Here is a 26668-nt window from a genome sequence, read left to right as displayed (position 1 = left end):
ATTGTGTTAGTTAATGTTTGGTTTTCGTTGATCTTATTTTGCTATGCACTGGAGCGTTCGCATAAATTAGCGTATCGCCCATGCAGCAGAACAAGTGATTTTTGAGTAGTAATAATTTTATAAAGATTAAATTATTTTTAAAAAAAGAATCGGTTAAATTAAAATGTTAATTAGTATAAAAATGTACCATATATCACATTTGATTTTGTTTAAGTTGTATTTTAAATGCAAATAAATATTCAAATATTAATATAAATAAATTTTTTATTATTTTAATAAAATAATTATTAAATATTAATATAAGTGTTCAAAATTTTCACAAAATAACTCGTATTAAATTTATGGATAATTAATTTTATCCAAAATTCGTTTTAGCGTTTTGCAACACTTATTTTAGTTTATTATTTTAAGTTTAAAAGCTTTTATTTGCTGTCTCTATCAGCTTTTATGTGTTTGTGTATAGAAAAACCAGACACTAGTGTAACTATCTGTCTCTGTCAGATTTTTTTAATTTAAATTAAATTTACGTTCCAAAATAAGGCGAATTATTAGAAGAGCGCCAAAATCTTTATGCTATCACAATATAAATACGAACAATTAATTTGAACATTTATTCACTATTTCAATAGTTTCCGCATAAATACCGCGATTCAGCACTCAATAACTTCGTTTATCTTGAACTTTGTATGTAGTTATCGCGCTAAACACCCGCTAACTAGTAAAACTTTGTAAGAGCACTATAAAACACGTCCGTACGTGGAGAAGACTATATGTAATATGATTAAACTAATCAGTAGAAACATCTGGTGGACTCAGCAGTGAATAATATAGTTTCAGGCCAAAAAGATTCACAGTAGGAACCATTGATGACGTTATATCAACTGCAAAAGCAATCCAACGCGGTAATAACAACTCAAGATCTATAGTTTGTAACGACCTTTCCGGCCTTTTACAAGGCCGGGGTATACTCAGGGTATACCAGGGTTCAGTACAAAAAAAACTAGCAAAAGAGATTGTGCAAAATGAACATGTATATAATAAAACACAATTCATATAATATAATTCATATATGTATGTTAACCTACAACAGAAACGCACAACTGGGCACCTTAAAATTTGAACAACATGTGGTCACCTAAGATATTTGTGACAACGAATGTAAAAAAAGCGAGTGAAGGAGAGGAACGAAAGAACGTTGAATGGCGGCAATTGTATAGCGTCGTGATGAAATATTTTGTTCAGTTAAATAAAGTCTATTAAAGTTATGTAATTAAATCAAAAACCAAATTAAAAGTTCAGAAGTGGGATAGTATAAATGCCCTCAAAGGGGAGTAATTAAAACATAAGTTTGAATATTTGGCGCAGCAAAATAGAAACGAACGCAGATATATACGTAACGATGGTGACAATTGAATCACTTACGAAGGAGCAGTTGAAGGAATTGCGAGGTGAAAACGAAGAAATGAGAAAACAAATTAGCGAACTGCGGCAAATGGTTCAACAAGTAGTCATTAACCAGAATAACGTTAGAAACAATCAAAACAGTACTTCAGAAATGCCTAGTAAGGACCGTAACGCGCATTTTATACAAGAAATCGCAGAAGTCTTGACCGAATTCGACCCAACGAATGAAGATTTCATTACGGCTACGCAATTTGTCGAACGTGTTGAAGCTGTTATGTCTGTATATGCTTGGCCCGAAAAAAGTGTGCTTCTTGCAGTGTATAGCCGTTTGAAGGGTGTAGCGCGCATGTGGGTGGACGCATCACCAAGAATGCATGCCACCTGGAAGGAGTTCTCAAATGAGCTTGTTACCGAGTTCGGTTGCGAATACTATGAAGCGGATATACATTACAATATGTCGCGCGTTGCTCGAAGGCAAAACGAAACAATAACTGAGTTCATTTATGCACAGAGGTAAAGTAGCTGATGTGCTCTTAACTCAAATAATTATAGAGCGGAAAATTGAATTTCTGATTATAAGCCAGCAGTAAAAAAAGAATGAAAATGAAAAATTAGAAGACGACAAAATAACGTGAAGTATATCAGTGTGCAATAAAACACTAGTTAGTGTGATCCTTTCACCGAAGATGTGAACGTCACCGGACACGCATTATTCCGACCATATGTTGCTAATTAGCTGTAGCATGCATTTCAATAGCTCTTCACTACTAGCTTTAAACAACTCAGTCGGTAAACCATTGACGCCTGCAGCTTTATTGTTTTTGAGCCGCATTATAGCTGTTTTAACTTCATTATGATCAACAATTGCAAATTCGGGATCATCTTCGCTTTCAGTCACATAACTACTACCGCCATTTAGTAAGTTCGAGAAGTGATCCCTCCAAATGTTAAGCATGCCTTTCATCTTTGCAGGAAATAACTTGGGTTTATAATAATTTGTTAGGCTTTTGATTTTATTAATAGAATTTTCAATCCATATTCTTGTCTTTTCAAGCTCTTCGTACACAGATCTTTCTGCTTGTTTCTTCTTTCACTTGATGTTTCTCTTCCTTTCTCTTTTGTCGATATCGTTCTTTAGCAGCGCGCGTCGCTCTGACTGCAGGTCGTACCAGTTGTGTTTTTATCTACGGTGACAGCCGATCACCTCTTTTGCAGCGGTATGCATAGAGTTGGTGATGTGGTTTTATTGCACGCATATATAGGTTTCTTCAGATACATTTTCAGATATTGGGGGTGACAAATAGCGAAGTCATTAGCTGTCTGTTGTGATTGCAACTTTATATACTTGCTTTTGTATTTACTTCAGTTGGCGACGAGGATAAAAATTTGCAATTATTCAATCGCTTTCGCTTTCGTACCGTTCAATTTTAAATACAATCATGCCGGGCGAAAGTGAAATTTATAAGCAATTGCTTAAAGAACAACAAGAGTTCTTAAAAAATTTACTGAAACAACAACTTGAGTGGATGGACTCAATGTTCCAAAAACAAGGTACTGCCGGTGTATCTGAAAGAAATCACAACATTGTTCCAGTATTTCACAAATTTTCGAAAGAACAGCAAACCTGGGAATCGTACTTAGAACAACTTAACCAACATTTTTTAGCATATTCAGTTCAGTGCAGTGAAAAACAAAAATCATTTTTCTTGTCTTGGATTGGCACAGAAAATTTTGAGCTGCTAAAAAATCTTTTCGGTAACACGAAAGTACAAGAACAATCTTTCGAAAATTTAACGGAAAAACGAACGGATCATTTCTAGTCGAAACGACATGTGGTCGCTGCACGTTACGATTTTTTCAAAAGGGAAATGAAGCCACATCAATCATACAGAGAGTGGGTAGCAGATCTCCGCGGATTGGCAAGAGAGTGTAACTTTTCGTGCTCAGCCCAGAATTGTTTGCACAATTTCGTGGATGATATGATTCGTGACCAAATTATTATACGTACACCGCACGATGCTGGGCGCACGGCTGCGTTCCAAAAGCCCCAGCCGACACTTGCTGATGTTTTGCAGATTGCAGAATTGTACGAAACAACCACTAAAACGGTGGCAACAATTAAAGAACAAACGATCGAAAACTCAATGCCTGTTAATTCAGTTGGTACAATTATAAGAAAACCGGGTGTTTTCAACAATAACAATAATAAAGTAAAATTCAAATCATGTTCTGGCTGTGGAAACTCTCATGCAAGAGAAAACTGTAAATTTAGAAATGCTGTATGCAATAGATGTAGCAAAATTGGACATATTGCGCCAGTGTGCATGTCAAAACAAAACAAGAACAACAAACGTAATTCAGGTGATGAAAACAAGAAGAAAGATTACCGTCGTAAAAGTCACAACATTGGTACTGTTGAAACAATTAACAGTTTGACAGGTATTGTAAAAACTGAAGGCAATAAGAATTACATTGACTTGGAAATTTGTAATAAAACTTGTCTTTTCAAATGGATTCTGGTGCAACAGTTTCTCTAATAAATAAGCGAACATTCAAAAAACTAAATTGCCCAAAGTTGTGAAATTGTACAAAAACCTTATTCGGTTTTGGCAAAAATAAAATTCCAGTGCTCGCTGAACTTTGCGTAGATATCAAATGTGGCGAAAAAGAAAACGAAGTGGTAATCGTTGTCGTGGATGTCGAAAACTGTAACAATTTATTCGGTTGCGATTTATTCAAAGAATTCGCGTTTGAGATTCAGCAAATTTGTAATATTACTGAAAGTGAATCACACAGAATTAGCGAGCTGTGTAAAAAATATAGTGATATTTCTGAACCAGCTCTTGGCACAATAAAAAACTTTAAGGTACATCCGAAATTTTACAAAAGCCGACAAATTTCATTTTCGCAAATGTCACTTTTCAAGAAAGAAGTCGATCGATTGACAAATGCGGGTATTTGGAAACTGTGAAGTTTTCCCAATGGGCTTCCCCTATTGTACTAGTGCCAAAAGGTGATGGTTCCATAAGAATTTATGGGGATTTTAGACAAGCAGTCAATGCGCAAATTGACATTGAACAATATCCTTTGCCCATACGAGAAAATCTTTTCCATAAAATTCATTGCGGTCAACATTTTACAAAAATCGACCTTAAGGACGCGTATTTACAAATGGAACTCGACGATGAAGCAAAAACAATGATGGTTGTCAACACTCCGCTTGGGTTATTCCAATACCAACGTTTACCGTTTGGGATTGCAAGCGCACCAGCTATATTCCAAAGATATCTTGAGCAGTTACTTCAAGGCGTAGAAGGTTGCGGAAATTATCTCGATCTCCGCACCTACATTTCAACAACACATCAGCCGCCTAGAACAAATACTTCGTATTTTGCAACAAAATGGTATCAGGTGCAAGCAAGAAAAATGTTTCTTTCTGCGAGATAAAATCGAATATCTCGGGCGTCAAATTAGTGCAAAAGGTATATTGCCAGATGAGTCAGGACTAAAAGCAGTAAAAAACCTGCAGTCGCCTAAAGATCTAAAGCAAGCAGAAGCATTCATGGGTAAGGTAAACTACTACCATAATTTTATACCTAATTTTTCGCAATTATCCGCGCCAATCAACATGCTGCGCCGAAAAAATGTAAAATTCAAATGGGGTACAGCACAACAACAAGCATTTATAGCTCTTAAAACGCATATTCTCAATGCAGCGCAATTAGCACATTATCAGGAACACTTACCGTTGATTCTAGCTACAGATGTCTGCTCCTATGGCATAGGGGTCGTGCTCTCGCATAGGTACGTTGACGGTACAGAAAGGCCTAATGCTTTTGCATCTAAAACTCTCGACATTCATCAGATATAGATATAGTCAAATAGCGAAGTCATTAGCTGTCTGTTGTGATTGCAACTTTATATACTTGCTTTTGTATTTACTTCAGTTGGCGACGAGGATAAAAATTTGCAATTATTCAATCGCTTTCGCTTTCGTACCGTTCAATTTTAAATACAATCATGCCGGGCGAAAGTGAAATTTATAAGCAATTGCTTAAAGAACAACAAGAGTTCTTAAAAAATTTACTGAAACAACAACTTGAGTGGATGGACTCAATGTTCCAAAAACAAGGTACTGCCGGTGTATCTGAAAGAAATCACAACATTGTTCCAGTATTTCACAAATTTTCGAAAGAACAGCAAACCTGGGAATCGTACTTAGAACAACTTAACCAACATTTTTTAGCATATTCAGTTCAGTGCAGTGAAAAACAAAAATCATTTTTCTTGTCTTGGATTGGCACAGAAAATTTTGAGCTGCTAAAAAATCTTTTCGGTAACACGAAAGTACAAGAACAATCTTTCGAAAATTTAACGGAAAAACGAACGGATCATTTCTAGTCGAAACGACATGTGGTCGCTGCACGTTACGATTTTTTCAAAAGGGAAATGAAGCCACATCAATCATACAGAGAGTGGGTAGCAGATCTCCGCGGATTGGCAAGAGAGTGTAACTTTTCGTGCTCAGCCCAGAATTGTTTGCACAATTTCGTGGATGATATGATTCGTGACCAAATTATTATACGTACACCGCACGATGCAGTGCGCACGGCTGCGTTCCAAAAGCCCCAGCCGACACTTGCTGATGTTTTGCAGATTGCAGAATTGTACGAAACAACCACTAAAACGGTGGCAACAATTAAAGAACAAACGATCGAAAACTCAATGCCTGTTAATTCAGTTGGTACAATTATAAGAAAACCGGGTGTTTTCAACAATAACAATAATAAAGTAAAATTCAAATCATGTTCTGGCTGTGGAAACTCTCATGCAAGAGAAAACTGTAAATTTAGAAATGCTGTATGCAATAGATGTAGCAAAATTGGACATATTGCGCCAGTGTGCATGTCAAAACAAAACAAGAACAACAAACGTAATTTAGGTGATGAAAACAAGAAGAAAGATTACCGTCGTAAAAGTCACAACATTGGTACTGTTGAAACAATTAACAGTTTAACAGGTATTGTAAAAACTGAAAGCAATAAGAATTACATTGACTTGGAAATTTGTAATAAAATTGTGTCTTTCCAAATGGATTCTGGTGCAACAGTTTCTCTAATAAATAAGCGAACATTCAAAATTCTAAATTGCCCAAAGTTGCGAAATTGTACAAAAACCTTATTTGGTTTTGGCAAAAATGAAATTCCAGTGCTTGGTGAACTTTGCGTAGATATCAAATGTGGCGGAAAAGAAAGGGAAGTGGTAATCGTTGTCGTGGATGTCGAAAACTGTAACAATTTATTCGGTTTCGATTTATTTAAAGAATTCGGGTTTGAGATTCAGCAAATTTGTAACATTACTGAAAGTGAATCACACAGAATTAGCGAGCTGTGTAAGAAATATGGTGATATTTTTGAACCAGCTCTTGGCACAATAAAAAACTTTAAGGTCAGTATTTTTTTAAAGCCAAATGCACATCCGAAATTTTACAAAAGCCGACAAATTCCATTTTCGCAAATGTCACTTTTCAAGAAAGAAGTCGATCGATTGACAAATGCGGGTATTTGGAAACCTGTGAAGTTTTCCCAATGGGCTTCGCCTATTGTACTAGCGCCAAAAGCTGATGGTTCCATAAGAATTTGTGGGGATTTTAAACAAGCAGTCAATGCGCAAATTGACATTGAACAATATCCTTTGCCCATACGCGAAAGTCTTTTCCATAAAATTCATTGCGGTCAACATTTTACAAAAATCGACCTTAAGGATGCGTATTTACAAATGGAACTCGACGATGAAGCAAAAACAATAATGGTTGTCAACACTCCACTTGGGTTATTCCAATACCAACGTTTACCGTTTGGAATTGCAAGCACTCCAGCTATATTCCAAAGATATCTTGAGCAGTTACTTCAAGGCGTAGAAGGTTGCGGAAATTATCTCGATGACATTATCATCTCCGCACCTACATTTCAACAACACATCAGCCGCCTAGAACAAGTACTTCGTATTTTGCAACAAAATGGTATCAGGTGCAAGCAAGAAAAATGTTTCTTTCTGCGAGATAAAATCGAATATCTCGGGCGTCAAATTAGTGCAAAAGGTATATTGCCAGATGAGTCAGGACTAAAAGCAGTCAAAAACCTGCAGCCGCCTAAAGATCTAAAGCAAGCAGAAGCATTCATGGGTAAGGTAAACTACTACCATAATTTTATACCTAATTTTTCGCAATTATCCGCGCCAATCAACATGCTGCGCCGAAAAAATATAAAATTCAAATGGGGTACAGCACAACAACAAGCATTTATAGCTCTTAAAACGCATATTCTCAATGCAGCGCAATTAGCACATTATCAGGAACACTTACCGTTGATTCTAGCTACAGATGTCTGCTCCTATGGCATAGGGGTCGTGCTCTCGCATAGGTACGTTGACGGTACAGAAAGGCCTAATGCTTTTGCATCTAAAACTCTCGACATTCATCAGCGACGATATAGTCAGAAAGAGAAGGAAGGGCTAGCTATGGTTTTTGGAGTCAAGCGTTTCCATCAATATTTATACGGAAGAAAATTCACCTTGGTTACTGACCACAAACCTCTTGTTAGCATTTTTAATCCAACTTATCAGTTGCCGTCGATGACGTCACATCGTTTACAGCGATGGACTATTATACTAATGGCTTATCAGTATGATGTTCGTTATCGTAAAACTACTGAGCATGGAAATTCCAATGCTTTATCTCGTTTACCTGTTGGTGAAGATAAAACTTTTGATCATGAAGAATCCTGTTTCAACATCAACATGCCAAAAATGACCCAATTCTTCGCCGAGTTTATTTTCTCGTTACAAACGGTTGGCCTGAAAAGCTAATGCCTCAAGATGCTGATCTTCAATCATTTTTCAATCATCGCTTTGCTTTAATACTAAACAACAATTTGCTTTGCTTCCAGACGGAGTACAACCGGGTTGTCATTCCAGCCTCCCTTAAGCAGAAAGTTCTTAAACTTCTTCATGATGGACATTGGGGAGTATCGAGAATGAAACAGCTAGCTGGACAACATGTCTGGTGGATTAATATTGACAAAGACATCGCACAATTAACTGAAAATTGTGATATGTGCAAAATTGCAAATCCTGTTTACGCACGTGAATACGTAAGCTGGCCTGAAGCTGATCGACCTTGGGAGAGAGTACATATCGACTTTGGTGGTCCATTCTGTAATTCAATGTGGCTAATTTGTGTCGACGCTTTCTCGCAATTTCCGTTCGTCGTACAACTATCTACAACAACAACGGTTGACACCATATCAAAATTGTCTTCTATATTTTCTCTGGAAGGTATACCAGAAACCATCGTTAGTAACAATGGTCCGCAATTTACAGCTGAAGCATTCAAACATTTTTGCTCAAAATTTGGCATCAAAGATATAACAACAGCGCCGTTTCATCCAGCCTCAAACGGGTTAGCCGAACGATTCGTCAGATCTTTTAAAACTGCTGTTAAGAAAAACATTGACGATGGATTGTCTCTCAAATTCGCTGTATCAAAATACCTTGCAACCTATCGTGCAATGCCGAATTCTGAGGGCAAATCACCTGCAGAACTTTTACATGGAAGGCCTGTTCGTACCCTGTTGAGTCAACTGTTTGAATCGCCTAGGAAGCACCTTGAAGCTTCGAAACGGAAAATGAAATTCAGTCTAAAGCAACCCGTCTTCGCTCGAAACTACGCAAAAGGGGAAAAATGGATAAAAGTAGTTATTGTGAAACAACTTGGTAAAATGGTTTACCGAGTAAACACATCTTTTGGTTACATCAAACGTCACGTTAATCAGCTTAATACTAGAAGTAGCTCTGACCTCTCTTCTCAACCAATTTTTGAATTCGCTCCAAATTTCAGCAATGCCACACCGCCTTCATCTAGCCAATCAACATTAATGCCTAGTGAAGAACGTTCTACCGAAGTAGTTCAACTTCGAAAAAGTGGTCGTATTCGGAAGGATGTAAATCGGTTTGAATCCGACGATTTCAGGAAAGCTTAAACCTTGTCAAAAATTAAGGGCGGAGAAAGCGTTATAATCTAGTATGTTTTGCATTAGTTTAAGCAGTCTTAAGTAATGAAATGTAAACAAAATTTAGTTAAATATAAACTGTCAATCGTGTCGGTGGTATTTACTTCAGATTTGATTTGTGGAATTAAATTTATAGTAAAATTTGTGTCTTTACACCAAGATTGGACCAAAATTTGATCCAGCAGCACGTAGACCATTGTAGTTACTAGATACTGCAGGAAAGCTCTATGATAAAATAATCAAGCGTAGATTAAACTAATCAGTAGAAACATCTGGTGGACTCAGCAGTGAATAATATAGTTTCAGGCCAAAAAGATTCACAGTAGGAACCATTGATGACGTTATATCAACTGCAAAAGCAATCCAACGCGGTAATAACAACTCAAGATCTATAGTTTGTAACGACCTTTCCGGCCTTTTACAAGGCCGGGGTATACTCAGGGTATACCAGGGTTCAGTACAAAAAAAACTAGCAAAAGAGATTGTGCAAAATGAACATGTATATAATAAAACACAATTCATATAATATAATTCATATATGTATGTTAACCTACAACAGAAACGCACAACTGGGCACCTTAAAATTTGAACAACATGTGGTCACCTAAGATATTTGTGACAACGAATGTAAAAAAAGCGAGTGAAGGAGAGGAACGAAAGAACGTTGAATGGCGGCAATTGTATAGCGTCGTGATGAAATATTTTGTTCAGTTAAATAAAGTCAATTAAAGTTATGTAATTAAATCAAAAACCAAATTAAAAGTTCAGAAGTGGGATAGTATAAATGCCCTCAAAGGGGAGTAATTAAAACATAAGTTTGAATATTTGGCGCAGCAAAATAGAAACGAACGCAGATATATACGTAACGATGGTGACAATTGAATCACTTACGAAGGAGCAGTTGAAGGAATTGCGAGGTGAAAACGAAGAAATGAGAAAACAAATTAGCGAACTGCGGCAAATGGTTCAACAAGTAGTCATTAACCAGAATAACGTTAGAAACAATCAAAACAGTACTTCAGAAATGCCTAGTAAGGACCGTAACGCGCATTTTATACAAGAAATCGCAGAAGTCTTGACCGAATTCGACCCAACGAATGAAGATTTCATTACGGCTACGCAATTTGTCGAACGTGTTGAAGCTGTTATGTCTGTATATGCTTGGCCCGAAAAAAGTGTGCTTCTTGCAGTGTATAGCCGTTTGAAGGGTGTAGCGCGCATGTGGGTGGACGCATCACCAAGAATGCATGCCACCTGGAAGGAGTTCTCAAATGAGCTTGTTACCGAGTTCGGTTGCGAATACTATGAAGCGGATATACATTACAATATGTCGCGCGTTGCTCGAAGGCAAAACGAAACAATAACTGAGTTCATTTTTCGTGTCTCTGCGCTAGGACGATGTGATAATCTATCACGAAATACGCCAGAGAAGGATTAAAACATCGAAAACTACAAATGGCGATTGCTCCGCAAAAATTCGTATCCGTTAAAGAAATGCGTGAAGCATGCGAGAACTTCTTACAAAATTGTATAAAGATAAACGAAAAGCCTTTTCATAATGCGGATGAAAGCGAACAAAGAATACAATCGTTCAGTAAGGCAAAGAATGTTATGTGTTACAATTGTGGTGAGTCAGGGCACTTGTCAGTAAATTGTGCAAGACCCCCAAAACGTCCCCGTTGTATAGATTGTAATAAGGTGCACCCCAAAAAATGAACAGCAAAATTGCGGAAAACCATCAGCTTTTGTGCGAAAAACAAGTATTATCGACAATAAATTTCTTAAGAAAATAACGATTGGTGGCAAGCAAGCCATTGCATTTATTGATACTGGAAGCGAATGTAATATGGTCCGGGAAACATTTGCCAATGATATTGGTGGTACGCGCAGCAAAAACCTATTTACAATCGGTGGATTCGGTGGTGGTATCGAACGATCCGAGTTACAAATCGAGACGGATTTGAAAATCGATGAGGTTGAAAAACCGTTGATGTTGCACGTCTTCAAAGATTGTGTATTGAATTACGATCTATTGCTCGGGGACGAAATGTTTAATTGCGAAAATATACGCGCCGTATATGACAACGGACAGTTCAAATTCGAAGACAAAGTAAAAACGACGCGTAAAATTAATAAACTTAGTCCAATAACGGAAGATGACGTGTGTATGGATACTGCAAATTCAGATTCTAAGGGAAAGCTGTTAGCGGTGATGAATGAATTCCGAGAATGTTTCGCTACAGGTATGGATGGAATCGGCAAAACTAGTGTAGTCGAAATAAAAATTGAGTTAATGACCAACGAGGTGATCGCACAAGTCCCGTATAGAGTTCCGGAACCGAAAAAAGAAATCGTTGCGAAGAAAATTCAAGAGTTGCTCGACAATGATATTATAGCTCTGTCTGAATCAAGTTATCGAGTCCAATGTTGCTTGTGAAGAAAAAGAATGGCGAATATCGACTTTGCGTGGACTACCGTCAGATTAATCAATTCACTCGAAAAGAATGCTACCCAATGCCCAATATCGAAGAAAGTTTACAAGAAGCAACGAAGTTTCGAATCTACATATCGTTAGATCTTAACTGTGGTTATTATCAAATTCCTATAGAACGTAACAGTCGTAAATATACTGCAGTTGTGGTTCCTGATGGTCTGTATGAGTCTAAACGAATGCCGTTCGGGCTGAAGAACGCACCAGTCCTGTTTCTACAATTGATGGCGAAAATTAAGACGCGCTTGGAACCCAGCGATATGATACACTACATGGACGATATGCTTGTCGGTGGCAACGATGAAGAAGAACTTCTCAGAAAGTTTCAACGAATTTTAGGTGTAATAAAAGAATTTAATTTAACATTGAATTTAAAAAAATGCGAATTTCTGAAAGATACTATCCAATTCTTGGGACATCAGTTGGGTCCCAACGGGATAACGCCGGGTGAAATCAAGACCGAAGCCATCCGAAATTTCAACATGCCTACAACGCAAACAGAGGTGCGGCGCTATTTAGGGTTAACGGGATATTTCCGTAAGTTTATACCAGGCTACGCAATTATATCCGAACCGTTGCGACAATTACTTAAGAAAAACGCCGTCTTTAAATGGACAGATCAACAAACAAACGCCTTTGTGAGTCTAAATGAAGCACTAACAACCGTACCAGTATTAACGGGCTACCCAGTGAAAGCTAACCATCAAGTGCATACAGACGCGAGTGCCATCGGACTCGCAGGTGTTTTACTCCAAAATGACAACGGAGATTGGCAGCCGGTGGCGTACTTTAGTCGATCTACCACACCGCTGGAAAGGAAATATCACAGTTACGAATTAGAATCGCTTGCAGTTGTCGAATCCGTGGACCGCTTTAAATATCACATCTATGGAAAGTCGTTTACGGTCATTACCGATTGCAATGCTGTAAAATTGGCCATGCAAAAGCGAGAAATGATACCTCGTATAGCCAGATGGTGGCTTCGTATCCAAGACTATGACCTCATCATCGAACATCGAAGCGAGCAACGAATGGCGCACGTCGACGCACTAAATCGTATGCCTAACGAAGACGGTTGCGACCTTGAGGAAGCGACCTTGCGAGTCTGGAAGGCGGAAATAACCGAGGCAGATTGCCTTTACAGTATGCAACTACAAGATAGCAAACTTCAACAAGTCGTAATCAAAATTGAGGAGAAAGATTCAGACATTATTAACGACTATAAAATAATTAACGGACGACTGTACAAACGGTGTAAAAACCAACAGCTCTTCGTAATACCAAAGGCTTTGCGATGGAAGGTGACACATGATGCGCATGTTAAAACAGGACACTTAAGCGTTGACCGAACGATTGAATACTTACTACGGTCTATGTGGTTCGCTCGAATGCGAAACTTTGTCAAATCTTTTGTGAAAGCGTGCATTGATTGCACGTTCACTAAGCGTCGAGGAGGTAAAAAGGAAGGTGAGTTACATTGCGAAAAAATGGAGCTTATTCCATTCAAAACAATACACATTGACCACCTGGGACCCTTTCCCCGAAGCCGAAAGTTAAACGAGTATATCCTGGTTATTGTGGACAGTTTCACAAAATTTGTCATTGTCAGACCAGTGAAAAGTACGAACACTAAACAAGTCATCGCCATTCTGAATGAAGTTACCAGTTACGTTGGAACCCCTGAAAATATAATAAGTGATCGTGGTACCGCCTTTACGTCAAAAGAATTTGAAAGATACTGTAACGATCAATAAATCAAACACATACGCAACGCAGTCCGTACGCCACGAGCCAATGGACAAGTCGAACGATTTAATCACACCGTTTTATCCATCCTGCAACCATTAACACAAGATGACCGAACCTGGGACGAGCAACTACGAAGCATTCAATGGACATTGAACTCACTGATTAGTCAAACGACGGGAAAATCTCCAAACGAATTGCTTTTTGGATTCAAGCCACGCGACATATTAGGTAACAAGCTGATCCAAATTCTCCAAGATGAAGACGATACTATTCCCATCACCCAAGAAGAACTCCACCGACGAATTTTACTTGCTGCTAATAACACCGATAGTAAACGGGTATACGCGAAAAAGCGTTTCGACGATAAGCACAGGAAACCAACAAAATATGAGCAAGGTGATTTAGTTCTAGCAGAACGAGAACCAGCATCCATAGGCAACGACATTATAAATCAGTCTATGCGTCTGATCTTCTAAAGCCATGGTGTTAATTGCCGTAAGATATGTGTGACAACGAATGTAAAAAAGCGAGTGAACGAGAGGAACGAAAGAACGTTGAATGACGTCAGTTGTATAGCGTCGTGATGAAATATTTTGTTCAGTTAAATAATGTCTATTAAAGTTATGTAATTAAATCAAAAACCAAATTAAAATATATATATAATTTAATTAATTATACAGCAATAATACACAATATATATATAATATAATATTTAATATAAGATAATATATAATATAATATATAAATAACAAAAAACAAAACGAGTTTTCGTTCGTAGCCAACAAACGTGTTGCTGGAGTCTTCTGCTGCTGCAAGGAAAGCACATGATGCTGTAGTAATTCTCGACGGGACAAATGCTGCTACGGCATAAACTCTGAAGATGTATGACCTCGTTTTGAGCGTAGTTGTGATTAAAACAACCTGCAGGACAAATACAACGACCCTATCGCGTAACTTTGTAGACGGCACGGTACGCACGTTTAAACATTTCTTGAAAACCGATATTGTGTGAAATATTCAAGTTCAGAAATTTGCTATTGCAATTATCACTGTTGTTTTTTATGTTCTTGTTTTATTACACGGTATGCACATTTAACATTTTGAACCGAGATTGCTTGAATTAGGCAAGTTTATAATATTTTTCTATTTAAATAAACAAACGGTATTAGTATTTTATACTAATACGGTATTATTTTATTTAAAATTAAATTTAAATTATTTGACAGAACGTTTCAAATTTCCTGCACTATTAATTCACAGAAAAGATATAAAATACTTTTGACCAGTAAGTTTGCAAGCTCCCTACGAACTCAAGAACAAGTCAAGATTTTAAGGGCCCTACCAAGTGGGAGGTATAGTTTGCTGAACTTGAGCCTGAGGAACAGTTGGATACTTACTTGATTGGAGCAACAGTTAGAGAAGCACTAGTGACACCATGTCTGAAAAGGTTAATAAAGTAGATGTATCAGAGCCCCCTGATATCCCTCTACATTCTAATAGTGAAATCACAACTGAAATGGTCAACATCAGTGTGAAAGAACTCTTTGAACTCAATGAAATTTCAATGAAATTCTACAAGCCAACTATATCAAACTAAGGCAGCAATTTCAAATGCTCCAGGAGCGGTATTCTGAATTGGAAAAACAATTTAAGCTTAAAAACCGAGTAGCTACTGGTAATCAATTAAATAATAATAAAAGGAAGAAAGTTTCACCGCCTTTCCCAGTCAGCTCCCCCCATGACTCCGCTGAGGAAGAAATGAAGATAGAAATTTCTGTTGCGGAACCTGACCCTTTTAAGATTAAGGATACTGAAATTGATTTCCCGAAAGATAATCCAAAAGTCAAATCGACCAAATAGGTGAAATCAGCTGTAAAGAAAAGACTTCCTAAAGTAGCACCAAATTCAGCAGCAGTCAAGTCAATTTCAACAGCAAGTTCTTAATTCCCAACTCCTGAGCGGGTCTTTACACTTGAAAACATCCAGACTAATGGTATTGCTTCTGGCAACATAACGAATCGAAATCTTATACAACCTGTAACCTCAGATAAAAAAGTAGGCAAAGTTGTACCAATTGTACTCCGTCGAACCAACACCTGGAACTCTTTAGTCAAGCAATTATTAATTAGAAACATTAATTTTAGCGAGGCTAAGAAGGTCCGTTTGGGCATACAAATAACTCCTGCCACTATAGATGACCACCGCAAGATAACAAGATATCTAAATAAGATCAGTAAACCATTTCACACCTACTTTCTTCCTGACGAAAAACACTTCAATATTATAATTAGAGGTTTAGAGGTTTAGAGGGACAGAGTATAGATGATATTAAAGAAGATCTTGCAGGCCAAGGATTTAGTATATTTGAATGCCGTTTTTTGAAAACTAGACAAGCTGTCAGCAATCTAGTTAAAATCAGACTGCTAGCTGACCAGAAGAACATGGATGCCCTTGCGCTCCGTAAATACTGAAGAAAACGAATGTCTCCACACCAATTTCTACAGTCAGTTCTAAAGTGCAGCCATCAATTTCTTATGCCGATGCTTTGAAGAAGGGAAGTACAGCTCAGCAAGTTTCGTCCAATTCCCACTTGCTAACCTCCCACATGGAGAAGCTTTTAAATAATATGCAGATACAACTTAATACAATGATGAAAACTATGATGGCGTCCTTGTTACAAAGTTTAGTGCCAACCCTAGCTTCTAAATGAGTTTGTCATCATATTGACTTAAAATTGTGACGTGGTATGCTAATTCCATTATTAACAAGAAACATGAGGTCATCCAATTCCTGCATGATTTTGAAATAGACATCATGTTGATCCAAGAAACATTTCTGAAACCTGCTGTCCATTTTAAAATTCCCAACTATGTTGTTTACAGGTCAAATAGAGACAAAAGAAGAGTTGGTGGCACAGCCATCATGATTAAATATAGCATTAAGATTCATGCTACAATTTGCAACCTACAATCGCTTGAAACAACATCTGTACTGCTCGAAAGCCATCTTGGATATATAAATTTTGTATCAGCATACAGGCCACCGAGTTTGCAAATTCTCCCTAATGAACTTGAGCATATCCTCAACAACGACACACCAACTTTCTTAGCGGGCGACTTAAATGCATATCATAGCAGCTGGGGTGATTGACTTCGGAATTTCAAATAACTTAGAATCGAATGTGCTCATAGAGGTTCTTGATGAACTGGACTCGGATCACAAACCAGTTCTTTTTATTCTTGAAAATTGTCCAGCAAACAACATGAATCTCACGTACATAACCACTGACTGGGGCTCATTTAAGAATCAGGTTGATATTTCAAATATAAACAATTGGCCAGTAACTTCTGAGTGCTGCCTATTTATGTAGCTACCGGCATGGCTTTCTCAGACATAGCCAAAGCTGAAGCCTTTGCAGATTGTTTGGAGCTGCAATTTCAGCCCAATACTGATAGTGACTATAATTCCAGGGAAATATAGACCTTATGGTGGAATACTTCAAAAAATGGAAGATTAAAATTATGATGACAAAACCAAATATATTATAACTCGAAAAAGAAGACAGCATCCTCCAAGAATGAGCGTTTGTGACACGGAGATACGGTGAGAGGATAACATAAAATATCTGGGGGTCACTTTTGACAAACGGTTCAATTGGCTTAAACATTTGAAATAAGATTCTACATTTATTAAAGCCGCTATTTAGTAATTATCACTTCAACTTTAAAAACAGAAAGTTACTTTATACGCAAATAATTAGACCAGCACTTCTGTACGGATGTATTACATATAGCAAAGCCTCAAATATTACCTTAAAGCAATTACAGATAGCTCAAAACCGCTCTAACAATTCTCAAGTCCACTTCTGGATTCTCAGGAAGATATGTTGATTTAAGGTCCGTCATCATCTAAAAGACAAATAAATGATATGACTTCTTACCCTAGTTAAAGCCTAGTAGTGATAAGCTCCCCAGCCATTATAGAGTAAAAGTGCGTAATAGCACTAACTCAAGAACAAGAAGAAGAAGGAAAAAAAAACAAAACAATTCTTTAGTTTAGTTTTCTTTTTACTTCGTTTAATTTTTATTGTTAATTATTTTTAATTCAACAATTTCACTTCAGCACTTTAACACAATATTAGTTATATTCCATAAAAGAAATCTGGAGTTTTTTTTTATTAGAAAACATTTTGTGGTGAACGAAAATATTTATATTTTTTTAAACACAGGTATTAACATCGTAGTTCAAAGTCACATCTCCCAGATTAATTCTCGTTTCCCAGACTGCCGCTTTTATTCTCCTCTTTTTTGTCACCGTTAAAAATAAAAGTTCGAGTTGTCCGAGTTTTTTCGTTCAATGAACTCAGTTTTCCCCTTCACAGATTTTACATGTTTCATGGCTTCTGCATTTCTATTTTTTTTTTCGCTGCAGTTCTATGTATAGAGTTTTTACTATATATTGTTGTTCCAAGTTCTCTTGTTCTGATACTTGTGATGACGATGTGCGTGTTGGATAAGCCCGTTAATAGTTTTAGTGAATGCTGTTTAGCGATTCTAAAACTAATGTTATTTTACACTTTTAAAAAATCAGTTCTGTAAGTTTTTCACTTTGCGCGTCGGGGTCACCACTTTGGTCATTATTATTGACTGTTTTTATTCTTAATATGCAATTACTTAACAAAATACAATACTGCTTTTCTCACCGAACCTTAACAATTAACCATTACATGTGTTTTATATTTACAGCATTGCTAGGTGTCTTGTTTTCATCAAGAGTGACAATTTGATATTTTTGGGTTGACATACTTCTTGTACTGTTGCCACACATATATACCTTTTTTCAGAGCACATACGAGGGCGATTTGATAAGTCAGTGACTTTTTGAATTTTCCGCGCAGTAACTCCAAATGCAACAGTGTTACCGTCAGCTGTAATCTACCAGTGGGCAACTTTCTGATTTTAGGAAGCTACGTCGTTTAGTTGGTGTTTGATAGCCGTTCAAAGCAGACAACCTCGTGCATTTTTACGAAAATGGGAAAAAGTGAATTTCGTGTGCAGCATTACTGGCCAAAATCCACGAAGTGGGATATGAACTGCTACCCCATCCAGCATATTCTCCAGATTCAGCCAACTGCGACTATTTTCTGTTTTCAAACCTAAAGAAATCGCTGGGCGGTAAGACATTTGAGTCGAATGAAGAAATCATTACCGAAACAAACGCGTAATATGAGAGCTTTGAGAAAACCTATTATTTTGAGGGAATAAGAAAATTAGAAAAACGCTGGACTAAATATATCGGGCTAAAAGGTGATTATGTAGAAAAAAAACGTTTATTTGCCGAAAAAAATTTGATTTATTCAAAAAGTCACTCGTATAATTCGTATGAATTACATTTATAATTAATATACTTTTGCAATTTCTTCTTGTTCCTAACCGTCATAAATAAATTGCGTGGACAACGATCGGAAGATCGGACGGCCATCAGGATGACAAATCAATTCAATTTTTTGGATGTTCAAATACGAGTACTCTGTTTTTAAACGAGATGTGTGAACACTCAAATTGTCTTGAAGGAGAATGATCCGACGGCGCTTTTTTGTTTTCCGAATTTCACTGAAGACTTCCGGCAAACACATGGTTTTATACCATTCGGAGTTGACTGTTTTACGTTCCTTTAAGGCATCCGTATAATTGCCACATGATCAGTTTTCCAAAAAAAACAAGCGAGCATTTGTTTAAGCACACACAAACACAAATATCATTTTTTCGCGAACATTCAATTTACAAATTAATGTAAATAACACAAATAACACTTTTTTGATAAAAAGTTTAAGGTAGTTTATGTTTAATAAACTACCTTAAACAGCCTCTGTCCAGAGACGTGGCAATAAATTTTTATTTGCAGGGACAAAACTTCTCAAAATTAACTTTTATTTCGAAAGTTTTATGTTGTGTATCCCTATACGTGTTTCGGCAAACATGTTTAGGGATACAATCTTACAAACTATTTATAAATAGCCATCTTAAAAACTGTTTATACTATTTACATGTTATTTCTTAATACTAATTTTGGTAAGGTTACTGTCCTTGCGGGTAACAGGCAAGAAATGGTGGCGGGGTTTGGATTGGTTTTGTTTTATTGTTACATTCAGGTAGTTAGGTCGACTGATTGTTGGTGTTTTGGGATGTATCTAAAAAGCCATGATGATACGTTTCCCTTTTCGCCGTTGAGTAAAGTTGTGGCCTGTTTATTTTCTTCGGTGCTTCTCTTGCTTCCTTTAGGTGTTCTTCAAGTCTTACTGATAAGGGTCTTTTTGTTTGTCCGATGTATATTTTGTTGCAGGAGACACATTTTTATGTATACTCTGCATTTTTCGAATGGGCCAATTGAGTCTTTTGCGGATGATAATAGGCTTTCGAGTTGGTGTGGCCTACTGGAGTAAACTAAGTCGACATTGAACTTTTTAACTTTGATTTTAGACTTTTGGAGACGGTTTTGTTGTATACTACGGCGACTCTTCTTTGTTTTGGTTTTTCTGCTGTCAACGTAGTCATGTTCTTGGACTGTAGCTGCCTTCGTTTTTATTTTATGATTCTAACGATGGTGTTTTGAGGGTATCCGTTGATGTCCGCTATTTCCTTAATATATATAGTTTTTTCATTGATGGCTGCTTGTGTAAGGGGTAATGTGAGCATTCTATGTATCATGTGATAAAAGGCAGCCATTTTGTGTTGGAAAGAATGGTTTGAATTGTTGGTTATGACACGTTTTGTAATTGTTGGTTTCCTATAGATGCTAAATTCGAAAATCCCGTTTTTGTGTTGTGTAAGTAGGTCTAAGAATGGTAGGCAGCCGTTGATTTCTCGTTCATGTGTGAATTCGATGTTCCTATGTGCACTGTTGAGATTCGAAATAGTTACTAAAAATGTATTTTTACTTCTTACCAGCACTCTCCTGAACGTTTTAAATATTGAAATGCTCCAGTCTTCTTAGCATTTCATTCATCTTATTAAAATGTTTCCATTGTGATAGCGTTCCGCTTCTAGTCGCTTATTTCTTTTTCTCTTCTTTTAATAATAATATATGAAGAAATATGCGATTTTTCACTTAATCCAAATCCAAACTTAATTATATTTATTGGCGATGTTTTTTATTTTGTGTCGTGCCTCTTCCTCACTAAGTGGAAGTTATTCCTATTGTGAATGTTCACTGAAAATATTGCAAAATTCCAGTCATCCGTTAAAATCATATGAACAGAAATAATGGATTGCAATATATGAAAACAAAAGAATAAAAATGCTTACGATTGCCCTTCTATTACTAATTTTGTTTTCTTTTATTTATTCATTTAGTGTTTACAGTTTTTATATGTTATGTTTTACACAACATAACAATAAACATATGTCAAAAATAAGCATTTAACATATATTCAAAGTGGTGTAAATCTGTTTCAGCTAGACTTAATGTTGCTCTTTATAACATAGAAAGAAAAATCATGGCTATTATAAATGGTTGATTTATTATATTTCAATACAAAATTTTTTATATTAATTATTATTATTTTTAAAAAAAAAATCATATTAATTATGATAGGTATATAATGAATTAAATGCCTATCAATAGGCGTATTCGGTGGCTCGCAAGTACGGCAAAAAACAGCAAGTTGTTGGCCTATGCAGGCCTATACTGGCCGCAATGTACGCAAAACAACAACACTATTTTCTCTACATCGGCCAGCATAGTTATGCTGGCCAGCCACATCGGCCAGTACAAAAAAAAATGTTACCAACGCAATAAGCGAACTATTGTGAACCTTCATTGAAAATTCCAACGAATAGTGCAATCAAATGTCAAAAATTGAGGAAATAAAAATTCAAACAGAATTCAAAAATTTGAAAAATCTTGAAAAATAACGAAGAAATAATAAGAATGGAGAAATCGTAAGTATTAAGCACATTGAATTTTTTATTATGTTAGTTATTACCAAGTAACATTTATTTTATTTCATTTAATTTGTAGTTTACATACGTAAAATTAATAAACAAACATAATTTTTGAAGTTTTTCTAAAAAAATTTTTATAGAAATACACCCAAACTATGGACCACAAAGGAAACGAAGTGTTTTCTAGAGTGCTACTTGGCACGAAAGGAAGAGAATCTTCAGAGGACGTTGTTGCGGCATTTATAACATTTAAAAAATCCGTGAAACAACTTGCATCCCCCGGCCGCTGCAAAACGTTGCTTTCTTCTCCCAACATCGACAGTACCTACAAAAATTTACTTATCTTAGTGTTTTATTTTTAAATTTCCAATATTCTTACCATTCCTTTTAATTCCGTGTTCATTTTAATTTTATAATATTTTTTTAAAAATATAACTGATTTATATACACATATACAAGATTTGCCGTTTGTCAAAACAAAACATTTGACAGATTGCAACAGTGATGCCAATGACTCGCGTGGCCAACATAGGCCAACATGCATTTTTTGCCGTACTTGCGAGCCACCGAAAAGGCCTAATATTACAAATGAAGTAGATATCTTAGTTGCAGAAGCAATTTTTACACTCGTGTGGGTTGAGCCAAAATAAATCAAATAAAAGTTTTAATTAAGCATGTATTAGGTGTTTAAACTAACTCATCGAAATTTATCGAAAATTATCGACATTTTGCCGTCCCTGTACAAATTGATTTAGTGTTTAGGTGTATGTGAAATTAAAGATTATTTTTTATGACAAAGTTGTTTTATTTTCGGAGAACATTTCATTTGTTAATAATCGCGTGTAACTAAAACGGAACTTTGAAAGTGACGTTTACTTCCAAACTTTGGAAATAGCTAATTAAAATAAATACAGTGTTATTTTGAATTGTGATATTGTTTGCAACGTAGTTTTAAGAAATGAGTTTTGAATATCTCCGCGACAACTTGCGAATTTCAATAGCTCAAATATGTCAAACTATTGGGTATAATTCTGCGCAAACCATATCTTTAGAACTCCTTCAAGACATACTGCATAAGTTTTTAAATGAATTTTGTCGAGATTTAAGACGACAAATTGAGCACAGTAAGTCTCATCGTTAGCTATACGATATTTTAATAATAAACGTACAAAATTTTAACACACTATGTTACGCGAAGCGCTTGTTTAAGAATATACAATTAAACAACAACTTATCAGCTTGTGTTGTTGCACAAATTTTGCATATAAATTATTGCGCTTATTGTATTTTGTTTATATTGTTTGGATCCAAATACTATACTAGTTGCCAAAATAATGTATTAAAAATAAAAAAAAATTTGGTATAATAACAATGCAATAGCAAATTGAGTTGTTTACATAAAATAAGAAGATAAAAATGTTTAATATAATTTTAAAATTAGTCTTAAATACATTTATAATGTTATTCAATAAATTCTCGTATCAAATAAAACCTTACAAATTCCCGATTTGAGAGTTATATAATATCTGTGTATATATAGTAATTTAATATGTAATAACAATAAATGTTTTTGTTATGTATAGATAACCGAACAGAAGCAAATTTGAATGATGTATATCTGACATGTAAAAATCTAGATATTAACATTGATGAGTTGATCACCTACTTATATAATGTGGAACCTGTGCCGTTTGCTGTAGATTTGCCTAAGTTTCCTTTGCAGAAAAGTAAATTTTTGTATTTTTTGGATCCTAAAAATAAAGAAGCACATACTCGCCCGCCACATATGTACAAATATTTACCACCAATATTGTCTGCGGAAGAACAAAATGTATCATACCAAATTGATAAAAATTGGCATAAATCAAATCCTGAACTTGAAAAAAATTCGGCAAATAGTGAAGAGATATTAAACAATTTGGTTGATGTTAAAAATGCGCATCTAGAGTCTTGTAAATTAAATGATATTTTCAAAATTTCTCCCACCTCCTATTTAATTGATAACGAAGGACGACCAACAAGACAACTTAATAGTGTAACCATGACAACTGGCGGGCTTATATCGACAGCAGTAGACGGCAGAACTCCTGATGCAATTGTTCCAGATGTCATAGGTTTGTAAAACACTTGTAGTTGTAAAATTACTGTACACAGATAAGTTAAATTAAAATCCTTTAATGTATGTTCTTTACTATTTTAGAAAAATTAGCAGGTCTAGATGCTCCGCCACAATCAACACCTCCAGTTCCGGATGTGGAATATTTTTCTAACAGTATTGATATATTAAATGGCGATGAAACCAAATCTAATGTTCTTGAAAAATTTTCGAATCCTGTAAACACAGAAAGTGATTGTACAAACGCAATTTTATCTGCGAAGGATTCAAACTGTATTTCCAAAAAGATTAAAACTAACACCAGTGAAACAAAGAATGAAAAACTTCCAGCACTTGTAAAACCAAATTCTTCTACCACCATACCGTCACATATTCCCCAATTTTCAAATATAAATAATGCAAAAGATTCTAAAGTAAATAAAAAAAGGCCTCTAAATAAACAAGCTGATAACTTTGACCTCCAAAATGAGAAATTGCAAAAGAAACGTCTAAAAATGCTACAAAAACTCAACACAAAAACTGAAAAGAATAAAAAAATGTTTGAAAATTCTGGTGGAAATACAAAATCTAAAGAAGATATAAATACTTCAATAATGTCTCTTTTTACACCGGGTTCTAAAGATTTAAACTTTGATAAATTAAAAAAGAAACAATCAAAGCAAAAACACCTTAAACAACAAATACGTTTAGAAATGCATACAAAAAGCATAATGAATGTTAATTCAGTTGCAGATGATTGTTCGGAAAATAATATTTTTACAAATAAAGCGTCATTAGACCTTTTAAACACTAATATTAAAAGCGAAACAAGAGAAAATAATTTCAAAAATTTAACAAATATAGAATCTATTGTCAATGAAGTACAAACAAATATAACGGATGATTTTATTTGTAATCGTGAAATTAAAATGGGTCAGCAAGATTTGAAGGAACCCGCAGATCTAACATTAATTGAAAATAGGGAACCAAATTTTTCATGTAGCGGAATTAAACTATCAACTGAACCTAGCCGTTCTAAATTGAATATATTTAAAAAGATTTCAAAACAAAAAAACGTAAAATATGTGGCTACTGCTGCAAACAATTCAACATTAGCTACAACAAACTGTAATTTGCAAGATAGCCCAATTATAAGTTTGCCAACGGGCACAACTATTACGCCAGCCTCACCAAATATATCTGAACTTGAAAGCACGTCTCTAAATATAAATGTTAATAATTCACAACTGAATATTACATCTGATAATTCTGATAATAAATTAAATATAATAAATAAACCAAAAAAGCGTGGTCGTAAACCAGGTAGTAAAAATCAACCGAAACTAATTTCAGTTGATGGTTTAATTGCTCCAAACAATCAAAATTTAAAAATGCTTAAAGGAATGAAGGGCATAACTAGTAACATACCAAACAATGTTATGAACCAAGAGCCGCTTAATTTAACTAATTGTAATGGTTTTCCAATGGGAATATCATTTCAGCAAAAAATGTTTGGACAAGAACTATTAGAATCCCAAATGAAAAAGCGTAAATCGCGTAAGAAAATAAAACCAACCGAAAATTTTATGAACTCAGATAATGTTGAAATGTTATCTAAACATAACTTTGACTCAACCATTAAAGATGAAGTAAAGTCAATTAACAAAAAATTATTACGTATGGATACGATCCTAAAATGTTCACCATCAATTTCACCATTTTTGCCAATAAATTCTACTGACATGCAGAAAACAATTACAAATTCTTTAATGTCCCCGTTAAAATCACCAGTTTCAAAAAAAAGGGATCAATCACAAACCAATAATATAGCTGCGAATGCGTTTTCATCGTCTTTTCCAACTTCATTTTCTAATATGCATCCGAATATGCTTTCAATGTTACCTTTGTATGCATTTCCTCCAAGACCTGGTTTAATACCAACACCAGGATTATTTCCGTCACAATCTTTAGCTGGTGCCTGCAATAGCTCTTTATCTGCGCCTTCATCTTCAGGATTTTTACCAGGATTTATGCCTTTAACAAATGTAAGATCAAATCAGTATTCTGCGGTAAAATCAACAGACGAAGGTAATTATTTACATTTTTACTTTTATAAAATGAAGTGAAAGTTTTTCATTTATAAATATTTTTTATATAAAATATAGTCATGTAATTATTAATAGGTTATAAACTTATAGGTAATGGGTTATTCAGTTACAAAAGGCTTGATAAGAGTAAACAATTTTTAATTCATTATTGTAATAACACAAGTGAAGTATTCACTGTAGCAAATAATAATCTTATTTCAATGGCATTGAAGTGGAATGAATTACATTGAAATAATGTCGTCCCTAAATTTATACAAGTATATAAATTCTTGATGTACCAAAGCGAGTTTATTTTTTCGTCCATTTACTGTCAGACTCTTTTTACAAAAATATTCCTAGTTTCCTAGTTCCAGCTGGATGAAATCTTGTAACAAATACAAAAATTTGACCTTCAGTAATTATCAAAATCTCTAAAATCTATTTGTTTTATCTTATTGTCGTTAAACCATAACAATTTAAACAAAGTTTTCCATATTGATATCACTAGTTTACAAATAATTAAGGTTTTTATTACTCAAATACAAGACCTATAGTTTTTACTATGTTTTTACTATAACTGTTTTTCTTGATTTCGAATTTGCCATTATTCACTAAAGATTGTTATGACTCTGTAAGTTTTTTATGTTGTCAATGTATTAGATATTAAACAAAAGCTGAAATTTATGTTATTTTACGGTACATAACGTAGTAATAGAATAAATAGTGCAGTTTCTATAGACACAAATGTGTATTGGATACGACTTTGGACTAGTTGGATAATTAACCTTGCCTCTTAGCTTCTAATTTGACAAGGTATAACTGAACAATCG

At 35.3% G+C, this 26668-nt stretch overlaps 3 protein-coding genes across 3 annotated transcripts; all 3 read left to right on the top strand.

The window, feature by feature from the left end:
- The first annotated feature begins 1399 nt into the window (after positions 1–1399).
- Positions 1400–5275, top strand: LOC119675205. The gene is made up of 5 exons (XM_038086393.1): positions 1400–1684; positions 3225–3891; positions 4032–4214; positions 4271–4808; positions 4879–5275. The coding sequence occupies exons 1-5, from the start codon at positions 1400–1402 to the stop codon at positions 5273–5275; spliced, it is 2070 nt and encodes a 689-aa protein (XP_037942321.1).
- A 2995-nt stretch (positions 5276–8270) lies between these two features.
- On the top strand, positions 8271–9443 carry LOC119675203 (uncharacterized protein K02A2.6-like). Its single transcript, XM_038086392.1, has one exon. It carries the CDS (start codon positions 8271–8273, stop codon positions 9441–9443), a length of 1173 nt encoding a protein of 390 aa, XP_037942320.1.
- Positions 9444–22439: 12996 nt separating this feature from the next.
- Positions 22440–25924, top strand: LOC119675202. The gene is made up of 4 exons (XM_038086391.1): positions 22440–22780; positions 23240–23770; positions 23857–25839; positions 25917–25924. The coding sequence occupies exons 1-4, from the start codon at positions 22615–22617 to the stop codon at positions 25922–25924; spliced, it is 2688 nt and encodes an 895-aa protein (XP_037942319.1). The 5' UTR covers positions 22440–22614.
- Positions 25925–26668: the final 744 nt, after the last annotated feature.

This window comes from Teleopsis dalmanni, chromosome 2, assembly GCF_002237135.1.
Source record: "Teleopsis dalmanni isolate 2A chromosome 2, ASM223713v2, whole genome shotgun sequence".
NCBI classification, from domain to species: Eukaryota; Metazoa; Arthropoda; class Insecta; order Diptera; family Diopsidae; genus Teleopsis; species Teleopsis dalmanni.
Note: the sequence above shows the minus strand (reverse complement) of the source record. Positions and strands in the feature narration are given on the sequence as shown.